Genomic DNA, 15729 nt, shown 5'->3' with positions numbered 1-15729 from the left:
CTGCTTGCTGGCTTCCTTTTGGGCCACTGTGAGAACAGGATGCGAGGCGAGCAAACTCTTGCACTCATACCCTGGAACTAATAACAAGTGTGTAAGTTTATCTGCAAGGCTGGTAAAACCGGCTTCTGTGCCACTGTGACAACAGCAGCTGACATTGCACTAATCCCTTCCTCCTCACACCTCTACACATCTAAAACCACAAACAGGGGCTGTCAGGCACCTCCTGTGTATTCTGCGCTGCTACATCAGAAGTGGCACACACACACACACACACACACACACACACACACATATATTATTGCATGTTGTCATCAGGTCCCTGTTCATGGCAACAGAGGAACTTCTCCAACTGTGTGACAAGGCCTCCTCTTCCTCAACTGTCACCTGAGGCCAGCCATTCCATCAGAAGGTCTCAATCAGACAGAACGGAAGAAGGGCTCATTCCATCAGCTTTGCCAAAAGCCCAGCTCCATCAGGCATCTCCTGCCCCAAACTGTGCCAGCTCGTCATTATAAGAACAGCAGCTTAAGAATTGGTGGTCTGAGTTTGATTTCCCCCCCTCTTACCTCCCTGTCCCTTTTCCCTTGTGTGTCATGTTCCTTTTAGACTGTCAGCATGGAGGGACTGTCCTGTTTTAATTGAATGCAACTAAGCCACTCAGAAAGCCCTTTTGGCTGAAGAGCAGGATAGAAATGCTCTAAATAAAAATAATAGATATATAAACTTCCATCTGCTCACAAAAAAGAAGAGCACAGGGTGAACCACATCGCCTGCACTGAAAGGAGGTTGGAAGCTATTCTGGTTGAGGAAAAAGTCCATGCTAGTACAGAGAAAGCCCATTATTCTAAATCCAGCTCTAAGAGAATGGGTCCAGCATGCTCTGTTTTCAACACAGGGTAGCAACAGACCCCTCTGGGTTCCTCATTTGGCACCTATCCCACATACAGTCCTCAAGCAACATCCACCCCCTCCCTCTTCTTTTCTAAAAAGGACTTTAGAAGCAGCTGCTGTGCCTCTTCCCTCATCCACCTGGTATTTTACAGATCTACATCTGGGGCGTTGATATGATCTTCTGTTGGCAGGCAAGCAAAACAAAACTCAGAGGGGGGCAAGGGAAGAGTAGAAGAAAAGGCAATGCTAGCTTGAAACAAAGCTTGTTCTGGGAAGTTGCCAAGAAGTTTATCACAAAATCCTAACTGGCCCAACCCTCCGAAAGCAAACGGACAGAGAGGCCCAAGACTTACAGTGTGTTAAAACACAAGAGCCTTGAACCCAAGGAGCCAACACTGAACCTGAGATCTTGTTTCTGCCCTGCAAAGTAAGGCCTGGTGTTACAATAGAAGAGTCTGGATGCTGGATCAGGCTTCTAGTCAAACATCCTGGTCTTACAGTGGCCAATCAGATGCCCCAATGGGAAACCGAAAAGCAAGACCTGAGCACAGCAGCACCCCTGCCCTGCTGCAGTTTCCATCAACTCTTATTCAGAAGCAATGCTGCATCCAGCTGTGAAGGCAGAGCTCAACCACCATGGCTAGTAGCCCCTATAGCCTTGTCCTCCCATGAATTTTAGTGCTGTGTGACAAAGTCCTTCCTTTTGTTTGCTCTGAATCCTCCAACATTCAACTACATTGGATGTTCATGAGTTCTAGTATTATGAGAGATGGGGAAAGACCGTAAGAAAGAAGGCAGGTAGGTGGCCAGGTGGGGTGGGGTGGGGGAGTGGCTGAGGTTAAAAAGGTAGTGAACCAGCCTCCACTGTTCAGTGGACTTGACAGGGGGTGGAGGTGGGAAACCCAGCCAGATGGGCAGGGTATAAAGAATAATAATTATTATTATCATTATTATTATCTCACATGCCTAATGTAAACCAAAATTGCCCAAACAAGTGCCCCAAAATGCTAAATCCCTCCAGTATGCCAGTAAATGAAGGGGAAGTGTGTGGAGAGCTGCCAAGGCATCAGTTGCCAGCAGGCTTAATGTATGCCCATCCTCTTGTTGTCAGCTCACCCTGGCACTGCATTAAGAGACCAGCTCCAGGCCCTGCCAAAACCTTTTTACTGCTACCAGGGCTCTCTGGCCTGGCATTGGCTCCCGCAGTTCCATTTATGTCTTGGCTTTTCTCAACTTCCCCCCTCAAAGCCCAGGGTTATATTTCCGACGCCTGCAGCGCAGAGACGCAGCAAGAGAGCCCAGCTAAAAAGCCACAGACATCGGTCCTCCAGATACTTTTCTATTTCTGGTATGCACCAGTGTGCAAAAAATATAACTGGGGAAGGCAGGTAGCTGGAGATCAGTTTCAAGCTCAGTAACACGGTCAGCGTAAGAAGGAAAGAGGTGGGGGTCGGGGAGGGGGTAAAGATAGCAGATACCCTAGAGAAATATCAGGGAGGTTTCATTTACAGCACAGTTTTAAAAAGTTACTTGCAGGCAGTTTCTAAACAGTAATGAGGAAATTATGGGCTGGGGAGCCAGATTAGAATGTTTGCCATGGAACAAGAACAGCAGTGCCTCCCTAGGCTTCTGAATCCAGTATCAAAAATCTATGAGGAGTAGGGATCAAGGTGAGCCTGGACTCTGCCCCCGAGTCTGTTGGCAATCCCAGGCCTCAGCTCAAGGCACATATGCATGAATGCACATACTGTACATGAGAAGAATGGCTCAAGGTAGTGCCCCTCCCTCTCCCCTGAGGAACAACAATACACTCTGACTGCCTCTGAACATGGAAGTTCCACTTTGCCATCAGAGCCAATCACTCTTAGCAGACTTCCCCTGCACCATGAATTTGTCTAGTCCTCCTTTTCAAAACAGGCAACTATCACAACTGGGGGTGACTGCAGCAGTTGGCATTGGCTTAGCCATTTTCCCCATGCAGCTGTTTCCTTACTGCATTTATATCCCAACCCTTTTCTCCTCATTTAATCCCCACAACAATCCTGCGAGGTAGGTTAGATTGAGAGGCAGTGGATGGCTTGAGGTCATCCCATGAGCTTCATGACTAGGTGAAGATTAGAACCCTGGCCCTAGTCCAGACTCTTAACCCCTACGTCACACTGTTGGGAGTGCCAGAGGAAGGCCTCACTCATTTTTCAGCACCTGGAGTTTCACTAAATCAGATGCAGCGAACACCTCAAAGACATCAAAAGACTCCCTGGGTCTGTCACACATGACCTAACTGAGCAGACCATTCTTAATTTCCACACACATGCACTCCTTGCTTTTTAAAAGGCAAGACATCTAGCTTCCTCTTCCAATATTTCAAGAGGAACTCCGCTAACCCGTTGACTAGGAAACCAAGTGCAAATTGTTCAGTTTCGTCGTCAATCATGCTTGGCAAGCATCAACATGGCATATGGCAAAGAGGGTGGGGAACCTGGGATGTACCACGCAGAAAAGCCCTTTAAAGGCTGGAGAGAATGTGTACAACTGAACACACAAAGAGGTGCTCTTGAGCTTAACCCCATTAACTAGAACCCTGGGAGCTTCCATCCTCAAAAAAACCATGTCCCCACACTATCTTTCTTAAACACATCTTGCTTGCTCAGACATTGTAGCATGCTTGCAAAATGATTCAAGCACAAAGGTTAGTCCACATGCACAGTGGTTTCTCCTTTGCAAAAAATATGTGCTACGGTCCACAGCATAACAGAATGGAGATTTGTCTTAGGAAGCAGCTGCTTCACATCCTGGGTGAGTGCTGCTGATTGCACAAGCTGGAGGTACCACACGCAGCTAGCTGCTTTATGGCTAGAAAGAGCAGTACAGGGCTAGCTAGGAAGGGATCTGGAAGCCCTAGCAATGCCACAAGCATCTGCAAAGCTGGATTGCAATCCATAAAGAACAGGCTGAGGAAAAGATGAGGGGAAGCAAAGGACCACTACAAGTTCAAAACTCGTTCCTTGTTTCAGAACCCTGAATCAAGTGGTTGGGCATGCCAACAAAGTTGGATGGCATTGGTAGATTTCTCCAGCACATCCAGACACTGCTTTAAAGCGCTGTTTGCTGCAGCCTCCTCACTTAATTAGCATCCTCAAGTTGAAAGCTGGACAACCCCCCCAAGAGGGAAGCAGCAGGGACCACCTCAAAGTACAAAGGCCACATGCCTGTAACTACAGCTCTCTGAATCCTGACTCAGTGTTTCAAACCACCACACCACCCACTTCCCTCAGGATTTAGTTTTTATTACCAATTTGGGACAAACATACAAGCTTCAGTTCTGAACTTTTAGGACTTATTTACCAATCATTATTGTGGTTAGTGGGTTAGTTGTGCTCGCAAGCTTAACAGTCCTTCAGATTCACAGTGCCTTCCGTCAGCTCCCATACGCACAATCCTATTCTATGGACTGGGCCATAAAATGGCTTGGCCTGTCTGCAGTAGGAACATGGTTAGAACCCACATTCAAATTTTAAAGTGCTCTCTACTTTTCAGAATTGCACAAGGAATTCTCTTGTGCAGAGGCTTATAGAATCATAGAACTATAGAGTTGGAAGGAATCCCAGGGGTCATCTAGTCCAACCCCCTGCAAGACAAGAATCACAGCTAAAGAATCCCTGGCAGATGGCTATCCAATCTCTGTTTAAAAACCTCCCATGAAGGAGAGTCCACCACCTTCTGATGGAGTCTGTTCCACTGTCAAACAACTCTTACTGTCAGGAAGTTCTTCCTTATGCTTCTTACTGAATCTTTCAAAAGAAGTTCTAGGAACATGCTGAGAGCTCTCTGCAACTTACTGCTACTCCTTATAGGGGCCATCTTGAACTACACATTATGAGAATCGGCAAAGAACCCAAACTGTAGGGAGGCAAAATTCATTACCCAACTAGGCTTCCACCTAAGACTTTACCCCCCCCCAAAAAAAAACACTTCAGTTTTCAACAGTGCTGCTACAGAAGAGCACCAGCAACAGTGCCAGACAGGCTTCTTTCAAGAGGGCATTCCACAACAGTGGCACCACAACTGAACAGGTCACACCCGTGTATCCACCAGAGTTATGTTCTGCCTCCACAGAGGCAGAAATGCTTCTGAATGTTGCTGGAAACCACAGGAGGGGAGAGAGCTCGTGTGTCCAGATTCTGCTCGAGAGTTTCTCACAAGGGTTCTTGTTGGCCACTGTGAGAACAGGATGCTGGACAAGATGGGCCAATGGCCTAATCTAGTAGGTTCTTCTTATGCACAGTACATTTTGCCCAGCCCAACATTCTGGCAGCCACATACTAGGCCAGTGGAGGTTTCCAAATGATAGCCACATGTGAAACACACTGCACTAGAAGTCCCTACCCGGTTATTACTGAAGCATGAGTGACCACAGTAGTTCTATCTTCTGAAAGACCAGCCTAAGGTGGTAAAAGGCATTCCTGACCACCCACTGTGACATGACCTATAAACACAAGGTTCCCAAAAGTTAAGATATATGTTGGCAATGTAACACTGAAAATGCCCTTTTGAGGCATATTGTGTGTTGGGCATGTCCTGTGGAGATATTGTTCATATTCATTTTGTCTTGGGGAAATCCTTGATTTTCACCAATGCTCCTGTGGCGTAGGAACTAACAAATAGCTAGCAAAGGTGGGTTCCGCAAGCCCTTATATATACCAAGGGACTTATACTGTAAGGACAAATGTTCACCATCAGTCATCCAGCCATTTTAAAATTCCACTGTCCTTCCTAGGTCTAAAGACATCGCTCGTAATCATCAATTTCATTTAGATACCTATTTGGAATGCTTATATTAATGCAGTTTTATAATTAATATCAGATTTTTTATTACCACTTGTTTTTACTTTTTCTGTTATAACTGCAGATGAAAATGCGGAGGGATCAGGGTTCTCTCAAGCTGCTAATACCTCCTTGTGTGCTGCTTTTAATATTATATTTTACATTGCTGACCCCACCCTAGCACCTTGTGGGGAAAGGCAGGCTAATGAGTTTAACAACATCCACAACCCACATTCTGGGAATAAGTTCACTATTAGCATATATGAATACTAGGTTTGGGAACAAAGAGCTGATGAGGGCTATTACCTCACTGAGCCCTCCTTGTAGCCTCTGATGAAAGCATTTGCCTGACTGCTATGGGAAATAGGATACCAAAGATGATGGGCCTTTGGTCTGATCCATCAAAATTGCTCTTAAATCTGGGGGCCAACATTCTAAATAAGGGATAGTGAACCTAGTGCCCTCCACAGATGTTGCTGAACTACAGCACCCATAACCCCTGGCTACTGGAAATGTTGGGCAGGGCTGATGGGAATTGGAGTCCCAGCAACATCCGGAGAGCACCACCTTGGTTGTTGTTGTTTAGTCGTTTAGTCGTGTCCGACTCTTCGTGACCCCATGGACCATAGCACGCCAGGCACTCCTGTCTTGCACTGCCTCCCGCAGTTTGGTCAAACTCATGTTCGTAGCTTCGAGAACACTGTCCAACCATCTTGTCCTTTGTCGTCCCCTTCTCCTAGTGCCCTCAATCTTTCCCAACATCAGGGTCTTTTCCAAGGATTCTTCTCTTCTCATGAGGTGGCCAAAGTATTGGAGCCTCAGCTTCACGATCTGTCCTTCCAGGGAGCACTCAGGGCTGATTTCCTTAAGAATGGATAGGTTTGATCTTCTAGCAGTCCATGGGACTCTCAAGAGTCTCCTCCAGCACCATAATTCAAAAGCATCAATTCTTCGATGATCAGCCTTCTTTATGGTCCAGCTCTCACTTCCATACATCACTACTGGGAAAACCATAGCTTTAACTATACGGACCTTTGTCGGCAAAGTGATGTCTCTGCTTTTTAAGATGCTGTCTAGGTTTGTCATTGCTTTTCTCCCAAGAAGCAGGCGTCTTTTAATTTCGTGACTGCTGTCACCATCTGCAGTGATCAAGGAGCCCACGAAAGTAAAATCTCTCACTGCCACCTTGGTACCCAAGCCCTAAATCTAACTCCAGCCAAGAATAGGAAAAGCCAAAGACAACAGGTGTTCTTAATACACCTTGGCTTGTGTGCCAAGTCCTTGTGCAGTTTGGGGCTTTGTTTGCCCCCTTTAAAAAATTCCCCTGAGTTTTTTTTTGTTTTTGTACTTCTGCAAGCACACAATGTGAGGTACTATTCCTCCCCTAACACTCAATGGGAAACATTTCTGTGGAATTAAAAGCTGGCAAACATTGGGAAGTGGTACACTTAGGGCAAAGACTCACACAGATTTGCAGTAGCAGCCTTCTTTAAAGGCAGTGCTCTGAATGCTCAAATACAACGTTGAGGTGCTTTCTTGCACTCCAGACACACTCTTTGGAGAAGAACTGGTACAGATGAAGATGTTTTGTGCACTGAAAATTCACAAGCAACAAGGCAACTGTGACAACCCCTGCCAGCACATTCAGAGGACAAAGTGTTTTTCGCCAGCTAGCACACCAACAGCAGCTTCCCCCTGGTCAGAGATGGCCTTGCCACTATTATCAGCCTGTGAACATCCAGACTTGACTACAGTCACACATTATAGTGGGATGGAAGGTGGTTGACTCTCCTTCACTGGAGGTTTTTAAGCAGAGGTGGAATGGCCACCTGCTTTATTTGAGATTCCTGCATTTTCACAGTACCTTCCAATTCTATGGCACTATCCTTGAATCGTTACACAATAAGACAGACACATGGAACAAGACACATGGAAAATATCATGTCAGTGTGGGAACAGCTCCACTAGCTTCCCATCTGTTTCCGGGCACAATTTCAAAGACACAACCTGCACTTTTAAAGTGGCCTTACAGTTAAGCACTAGCCTGGTCACAAGGAGACCAGGAATTTCTCCAGGTGAGTGAGTGGGCGAGCAAAGGAGGAACAGAATGCCTGGTTCCTCCTACAACAACCCACCATGCTTCTAATGGGCGAAGTTTTGACCAACCTGCTCCTTCTACAAAAAGGTCTCTCTTAGCAGTAAAAAGCAGGTGAGCAAACATTTTCCCATGCAAGGAAATGTCTGCTTTAAAGCCCTATGTAGCTTAGGACCAGAGTAACTAAAGGACCACGTCTTTCTATATGAACCTACACCCACTGCTTAAGATCAGCATCAAAGGCTCCACAACAGGTGCCTTTGCAAACCAGATACAGGGCTGTCTCTGCGGCACCCTGCTTACACAATACTCTCCCCAGGGACACCTGCCTAGTACCTCTTTGGTGCTAGGAGAAGTCAGTTTTTTATCATTTGTGCTCTTAGTGGCTTATTTTTCCACCTTACTTGTCCTCACTGTTTTGATCTTCCCTCTGGTGCTTACTGTTTTAATGTTTTAATATTTGCGTTTGAACCTTAAGTGGAGGGTTGTTCATAAACACTGTTTATGCTAGCTAGCATCACACAGTTGTTAGTGTGTTGGACTAGATAGAACACCTTGGTTTGAATCCCTACTAGACTACAAAGCTCACTGACCTTGGGCCAGTCACTACCTCTCAGCCTAACCTACCCAAAAGGGCTGTTGTGGGGATTATATAAGGAGAGGGACAGCCATGTACCGTCCTTGGAGAAAAAGGTGGGATATAAATGCAATAAATCAATAATAATAGGTTTTTTAAAAAACACTTGATGAAAGGCAGAATAATGAAGAAAATGAATATGCCACACTAGGGTAACTACACTCTTGGTCTAGACAGGAGCAGAGAACACCCATGGGACTTGGCGCCTCTTCCTTGGAACACTTCCTCACTCTCCATTTCTAGGGTGAGTCGCACTAGGGTGGCAAGTCAGCTGGGGAGGAGGAGAAGAGAAACAGAAGCAACGCCTGCCCACAGCCCCCATCTCCTCCAAAAGGAGCCATTCCTATGGGCAAGTACAGTATCAAGCACTCTAAAAATAGACAAGCGCCACATTATACTGTATGCTTAAGTTTTATTGCCTGGGCGATGAATGCCGTATTGCTTCTACTAGAAGCGCATGCCAAAAGCAGGTAACTGTCATGCTCAAGACTTAGCACACTCAGTTAAAAAAAGAAAGAACAAGAGGTGGTTAGGAGTGTGGAACAAGCTTACCAGAAACCATTATACAGTGCAATGAGAGAAATATTGCAATATGCCATTTGCAAGGGTGTTTGCCACCTACTTAACTTGGTCGCCCTGACTGATGACCTCTATTAGGGAAGAACCCTGTTGGTTCTTCTTGGCCTCTCAGCAGCTTTTGATTCCAATGACCATCGTGTTCTTCTGAAGCCACACAGGGAGCTGGAAGGTGGAAACACTATATTGCAGTGGTTCAGCTCCTACCTTCAAGGTTGCTCCCAAAAAGTAGTACTAGGAGTTGGTTGCTCAGCAATATGGCTTTAGAGATCTATATGAAACAGCTGGGAAATACCATCCAGGGATTCAGAGTGAAGTGCTGCCAGTATGCTCATAACACACAGTTCTCTCTCTCCATCTGTCAGAAGAGGCTGTGAAGGTGTTAGACCATTACCTAGTGACAGTGAAGGGCTGAATGGAGACTGAACTGAGGCTGAATCCTGATAAGTTGGAGTTACTGTGGGTGGGTGGTTCCCATGTCTTGGTCTTGGAATTAGGTTTGTGACCTGTCCTACAGGGCTGCAGTCCTCCTGAAGACACAGGTTCGTATTCTTGGAATACTGAATTCCCATGTGTCACTGGAGTCTCAAGGGGCTCCTGTGGCTAGGAGTACTTACCACCAGGTTGGGCTGATTCACCAGCTGCAGCTGTTTCTAGATTGGAATAGCCTGGTCTCAGTTGTCCATGCTAGGTGACCTACCATATGGACTACAGTAATGCTTCCTATGTGGGGCTGCCCTTGAAGATGGTCCAGAGATCAACAGCTAGGGCAGAACATGACTGCTAGCTAGTAACTGGGGCAGGTCAATGGACCATGTGTCCTGGATGCACTGCACCAGCTGTCAGTGAGCTACTGGGCTCAATTGGTATTAGTGCTAGCATGCAAATCCCTAAAAGGCTGGGGATGCAAGTACTGTACATAAAAAAGATACATTCCTGATTCTCACCATTGCAAACCCTACAAACAGCAGATGAGGCCTTGTTGGTAATGCCACCACAGGGGGTTTCCAAAGCTGGTGATCAGCAAGGACATGGCCTTTTCAGTGTTGGTTTTCCATTTGTGGAATGTCCTCCCTAATGAGGAAAGTCTGTCTCCCTCATTATTGACTGTCATGACTAAAAACGTTTCGGTTTACCCAGGCATTCCATTCTTCTGCAAGTTCAGAAAGAGGCTAGCAATTCACACAAAAGGAAGCTTTACATTTTTATTTTAAAAAGTGCATTAGGCAGACATACCTGCTCCTCAAAATGAAACAACACCCCCCTAAAATTCTGGGGGGGGGGTCTGTAAAATTTCAACATCTGCTTACGTTTGACTTAACTTGCAACCCTTCTTAACATGGCCAGGTGTTCCTGTGTACCCTGGATGCCTATGAGTTCGCACAAACAGAATTCAGGAAAATGAACAAATGTATGCCTTTGTTATGTGTACCCAGCACTCAGAAATTCTGTAAGCATAAGTGCACACACCTGGCTGATCCCAGAACAATCTGCTTGCCACCATCCCAAGTAAGATGCAAGTGTGTGAAAGGACAACTTCCTCAATAACTACCAACAGCCCCAGGTTCTGTGCAAAAGATATGCCCTGCATTATGAAGTAAAACATCATGTCCCGAATGCCAACTGTTAGGTATGAAAATGCATGATTTCCAGACAATTCCAAGTGCCTGTGCTATCAGTAGGCATAACTATTTTATGCATGACTATATACTTCATGCCCCCACATCTGAGGGAGACAGAGGCAAGTATGCCTCTGAAAATGTTTCTGAGAATCACATGTTGGGGGAGAGCATTGTTGCACTCGTGTCCATAGGCAGCTGCCTGGCCACCGTGAGAAAAGGATGCTGGAACAGGTGGGCATTTGGCCTGATCTAGCAGCAGGGCTTTTCTTATGCTTTGATGTGCACATACCCAGCTTTGAGGTTAGCAGGGTGGAATGAATGCATAGCATTTTTCACATTATATGGAAATACTCTAACAGGTTTGTTAGCCCCACAAGTCAGTCAGTATGGCCCAGTACATTCATATAGGGCAGGTGATAACAGAACTAGTGCAAAATTATATGAAACAGAAACAGGCTTGTCTCTTGAACTAAATCTGACAGATATGAGACAGGAAAGGATGTTTTATCTTTCCACCTAACACAGAATTTCCAAACTACAGGTCTACTCGCAGCTCAGGCACCGACGTGTCTCAATGTACAGTATATTTTTGCTGTTGCACAGCTGTTTGTGTTGTGAGCCGCTTTGGCCATGTGAAAAAGCTACATATAACTGAAAAAGTGATAATGACGGCTGGTTACCCAACCATGAGCAGAACATAGGAACAGGAGAAAAGATGCCCTATGGTTCAGGTTAGTTGCCCAGCTAGTCCAGCCTCCTGTTCTCAGAGGGGCCAACTAGATGTTCCAATGGCAGGCCCACAAACATCCAGTTTCCGGCAACTGGAAGTTCTGGCTCCTCCCTCCCCAATCTATGCCGCCAAACCTAATCCCCTAAATTCAGGGAAGAACATTTGTTTTGTATGCAGATGTTGTCAGGCTCAAGACCTGGTCACCTGGCATCTCCAGTTAAAGGAGTTAATGGGCCATCAGTTAAAGACAGTCACTGGCAAGACTCTCAGCCTGAGATCTTAGGAAGCTGCTGCCAGTCAGAAAAAGTAATACTCAGCTAGATGGGTCTGGCTCTGTATAAGACCACTTCACATATAGTAGACTAGCAAGCAGCTTAATTAAAGAGCCCTTTTTTGTTCTCTGTAAGGGCAGTCATACAGTTAAGGTAATTGCGCTGAGCAAGCCATCACACAGAATGAATTAGTAACTGGAGAGATTTGCCACATGGATTGCTCAGTCATTCAAAGGGACCTGTGCACGGGCTGGCACACTTTTGTACCAATCTGCAAGGAAAGGTAAACCTCTCTGTTCACACCATCACCACCTCAGGTTTCCAGTAGATTGTGAACACTATTATTATTATTATTTATACCCCGCCCATCTGGCTGGGTTTCCCCCGCCACTCTGGGCGGCTTCCAACAAGTACCAAAATACATTAAAATATCACAGATTAAAAACTTCCATAAACAGGGCTGCCTTTAGGTGTTTTCTAAATGTCAGGTAGTTGTTTATCTCCTTGATCTCCGATGGAAGGGCGTTCCACAGGGCGGGTGCCACTACCGAGAAGGCCCTGTGCCTGGTTCCCTGTAGCTTTGCTTCTCGCAGTGAGGGAACCGCCAGAAGGCCCTCGGCGCTGGATCTCAGTGTCCGGGCTGAACAATGGGGTGGAGATGCTCCTTCAGGTATACTGGACAGAGGCCATATACCTCCCATGCAGCTCCCTTTGAAACAGGAAAGCCATGACATTTGCTGAGTGCCATACGGTGTTTGCTAGTGCAAGGTCCCCCTACTGTCTTAGAAGCCACATTGACAGCTATCAAACCACAGCAGTCCCTGCAGAAATGCCCCACCTTTATGACTCAATGAGACAAAGCCGTGCTTGTGTTTCCCACCAACACTCCTTTGACCAAGCCCAGCAGATACAACACTCTCCGTCGACATCACCTCACCCCACAACAAATGTTCTGGACTACAACTCCCATCAGCCTCAGCCAGCGCAGCTAATGGAATCTGTAGTCCAAAACATCTGGAGGGTGTCAGGTTGACCAAGAAAGAGATATGAGATAGTGAAGAGACATCGTAGACAATTGGAACACACTACCACTTTCTACAGGTAAGCTATAGTTCCACCGACACCCGGCCAATGCTCTACCTGAAGCGATTTCCAAGTCTCCTGGCCAGAAAAACTCCAAGTGCAAGAAGAATCGGTATGCCAAAACTTGCCTCTTTAAAACTACATTGATAGGTCCCTCCCATTTACAAGCAACTGCCTAACAGCCAGCTCAATTTATCATGTAAAGGAGGCTAGGGATAATTCTTTTTTTTAACCATGCTTTTTCACCCACTCATGGAAACCGCCAGTCGTCTCCTACTCAAGGTGTTCAAAATTCCCCTGGGAGCCAGATGCGTTTTGCTACTGGAGCTGGTCTAATTGTGACTACGTGGAGATTTCTGGGTGCCAGGTAGCGACTGACATCTTCATTGAGCCAGTGTCATGTGCTTCTGTGTTGCCATGTGAATCATGAATCCCTTGCTGGGCATCTTAGTTCCCCATCATCAGTGCAGGGCTGAGTACAGATATATTTCACTGTGCTGCAGGCCACCCAAATGGAACTCATGCCTCTGCTTCAGTCCATAGTTAATACCATTTCCACTGTGCGTTTCACCTTCTTGTATACTGGGACAAGTGAACTGTTGTAAGAGCAAACTACAGTCAGGCAATGTAGTTCCAAGTCAATCATCTCTCATCTTTCCCCTAATCTCAGTTCAGCACAGAAGCAAAGGAAAGGAAAAATGGAACTCCCCATCTGACAGTTAACAGCCACAACTCCACAGCCTTTCCTTCTCACCAGCTAAAAACTCACAACCACTGCCATCCTACTTGCCCTCTTGCCCTCAACACCACCATTGCCTCCTCCAAGGCCTTCCACCTTCATATGGCGGCTTTGGCTACATAGTGTCACCACAAAAACAAGCTGCACCCTGCAGTCCTCTATCTGTCCTCTTCTCCCACATCACCAATTCAGCATGCAGTGGGGCGGGGAGAAAAAGCAACACGGGGAGGAACTTCCCTTCCTGACAGATACACCCTCTTCCCATTTCCCCCGCCCAGGCCTTGCCTCTCCCCCAGAGCCACACCCAGCCCCTTGCCTCTTTTTGCTCCAGCCCGGACCCTGACAGGAAGCACAAATCACTCACTCTCCTCAAGCCACCACTACCCGACTCCTCTCCCCCAAAATCCAAATGAATATCTGGGTCCTCCTACTCCCCCCCCCTCCCCAGCGTATCTACAACGCCTCCCCACTTTTAACTCCACCCCAGGCCCTGACAGGAAACACAGGTAACCGTCGAAAGTGACACCCAGAGTCTTCTTTCCTCCCCGGTCCCCTCTCCCCTCCACAGTGGCCACTCCCCTAGGAGACCTCAGACTGGCCCTTCCTCCCCACTTCCAGGATCCGACAAGAAGCGCGAATAACTCTTTCTCTCCCACACCCAGCCCTGCTCCAGAACCTGATCGTGTCCTGGCTTTTATCCCCCGCCTCGCCTCACCACCCCGATACTGGCCAGGAGCACAAATAACCCCCTCGACACCACCACCCCTGATTTCCCTACCAGCAGCCGCCGCACCTGGCTCCCCCGGCCCCCGAGCTGTAACCCCTGCCTGTCCCCTTTTCACCCCAGACAGGAAGCACCAACAACTCCCCCCGTGAGCCCTCCAACGCCACCTGGATTCTATTCTCCGCCTCCCCCCGCTCCCCTCAGCAGTGGCCCCTCCCCCCAAGAGGACCCAGGCCGGCCTTTCCCTCACAGGAAGCGGCTCCCCACTTCCCCAGAGGAGTCGCCGTCTTCTTACCATGATGCCTCCTCGGGACGGGGCCTCTCAGCAGTGGCGGGGGGGGCGGGGGCGGCGACGGCGGTGGCTCTTCAGTCCCTCCGTCCGGCCTCTCCGAATTCTGAGCCAGGCCGCAGCCCTCCTCCACCGCCTCCCTTCTTCTTTTTCTTTTTGCCACTTCCGCCGTTGCCTAGCAGTAGCGCATCCGGGTCAACGGCGCGCGAGCGCGCGAGAATAGGAACAGCCGCCGCCGCCACCGCCCCTCAGCTCGTCAGCCAATCAGAAGGCGGCTCGCCGGCCATCGCCAAGTATGGAGCTGGAGGCGGCGCGCGCGGGGGAAGGAGTGGGAGAGACCATTTTCGGTATGAATGGAAAGGGGGAGCAGGCGCAGGTATGGGAGGGACCATTTGGTTAAAGAGGGGAGGGGGATCTCAGAACAAGGGGATACGAAGGGTTTGGAAGGTAGAGTCCATTGGGAAGGCTACTGAGTGGGGAGAGTGAGCGCAAAGGCGTAGGAGAGACCATTATGCTGAAGAGGGGAAGGGGATATTCAAAGCAAGAAAAGCTAGCTGGAGTGGGAGGAGGGTTTGGGAAGGGAGAGACCAACTAGTGGGTAATAGAGAGAGGGGAAAGCATGATGTTCTGGGGGGGGGGGGTTGACTCAAGTTGGGAAGAGCCTGTTTCCCCTTAATCTGCAACATTTACCCAGAGTTTAAAGGCAAGGAGCTCCTCCCCCTCCGCTCCCCACTGCTTGATCCCAACAAGAGGTTCAGAGAGGGTAGACTGCTCCTGAGCATGGAGGTTTTTTCCCTAAATGTCATGGCTATTATATTCCTTGGGGAATTCAATACATCATAATATGAGCCTGCTGGGTCACACCAAAGAGACAATCTAGGGCTAGGCCATTCTTCAGTCTTCCTACATCCTAAACCTGTGGGTTTAAGCAGGAGTGGCACTATTACAACTGTGAATCTTTAGAAGCAGGAGACCTGATGAAGGGGCATCAGCTTTCCATGCAAAGCGTCCAAGATTGTATCCCCAGCATCTCCAGGTAGGGCTGGCAACATCCCTGCCTGAAACCCCAGAGAGCTGCTGCCACTCAACAATGCTGAGCTAGATGAACCAAATGTTTCACTCAGTATGTGGCTGCTTCCTGTGTTTATATAGTCCTAATAGGATTGTTTACCAGCAATGAGGGGTTGCACTCCTTCTGCAGGAACAGTTTAGAAGTTTTGGGGTGCTCCTAGATCCATCACTTGTCA

At 47.7% G+C, this 15729-nt stretch overlaps 1 protein-coding gene across 2 annotated transcripts in view; it reads right to left on the bottom strand.

Moving 5' to 3' along the window:
• CAPZB (capping actin protein of muscle Z-line subunit beta) overlaps positions 1 to 14652 on the bottom strand; it is a 69760-nt gene extending 55108 nt beyond the window's left edge. For both annotated transcript variants that reach the window (XM_035117843.3, XM_035117844.3), the window contains exon 1: positions 14489 to 14652. In XM_035117843.3, the coding sequence (XP_034973734.1) occupies positions 14489 to 14491 (3 nt within the window). In that variant the 5' untranslated portion in view covers positions 14492 to 14652. The remainder of the gene's footprint in view (positions 1 to 14488) is intronic.
• Between the last annotated feature and the right edge of the window lie 1077 nt (positions 14653 to 15729).

This window comes from Zootoca vivipara, chromosome 6, assembly GCF_965207765.1.
Source record: "Zootoca vivipara chromosome 6, rZooViv2.hap1.1, whole genome shotgun sequence".
Classification (NCBI taxonomy): domain Eukaryota; kingdom Metazoa; phylum Chordata; class Lepidosauria; order Squamata; family Lacertidae; genus Zootoca; species Zootoca vivipara.
The sequence above is the reverse complement of the archived record's forward strand: the minus strand, read 5'-3'. Positions and strand labels throughout refer to the sequence as shown.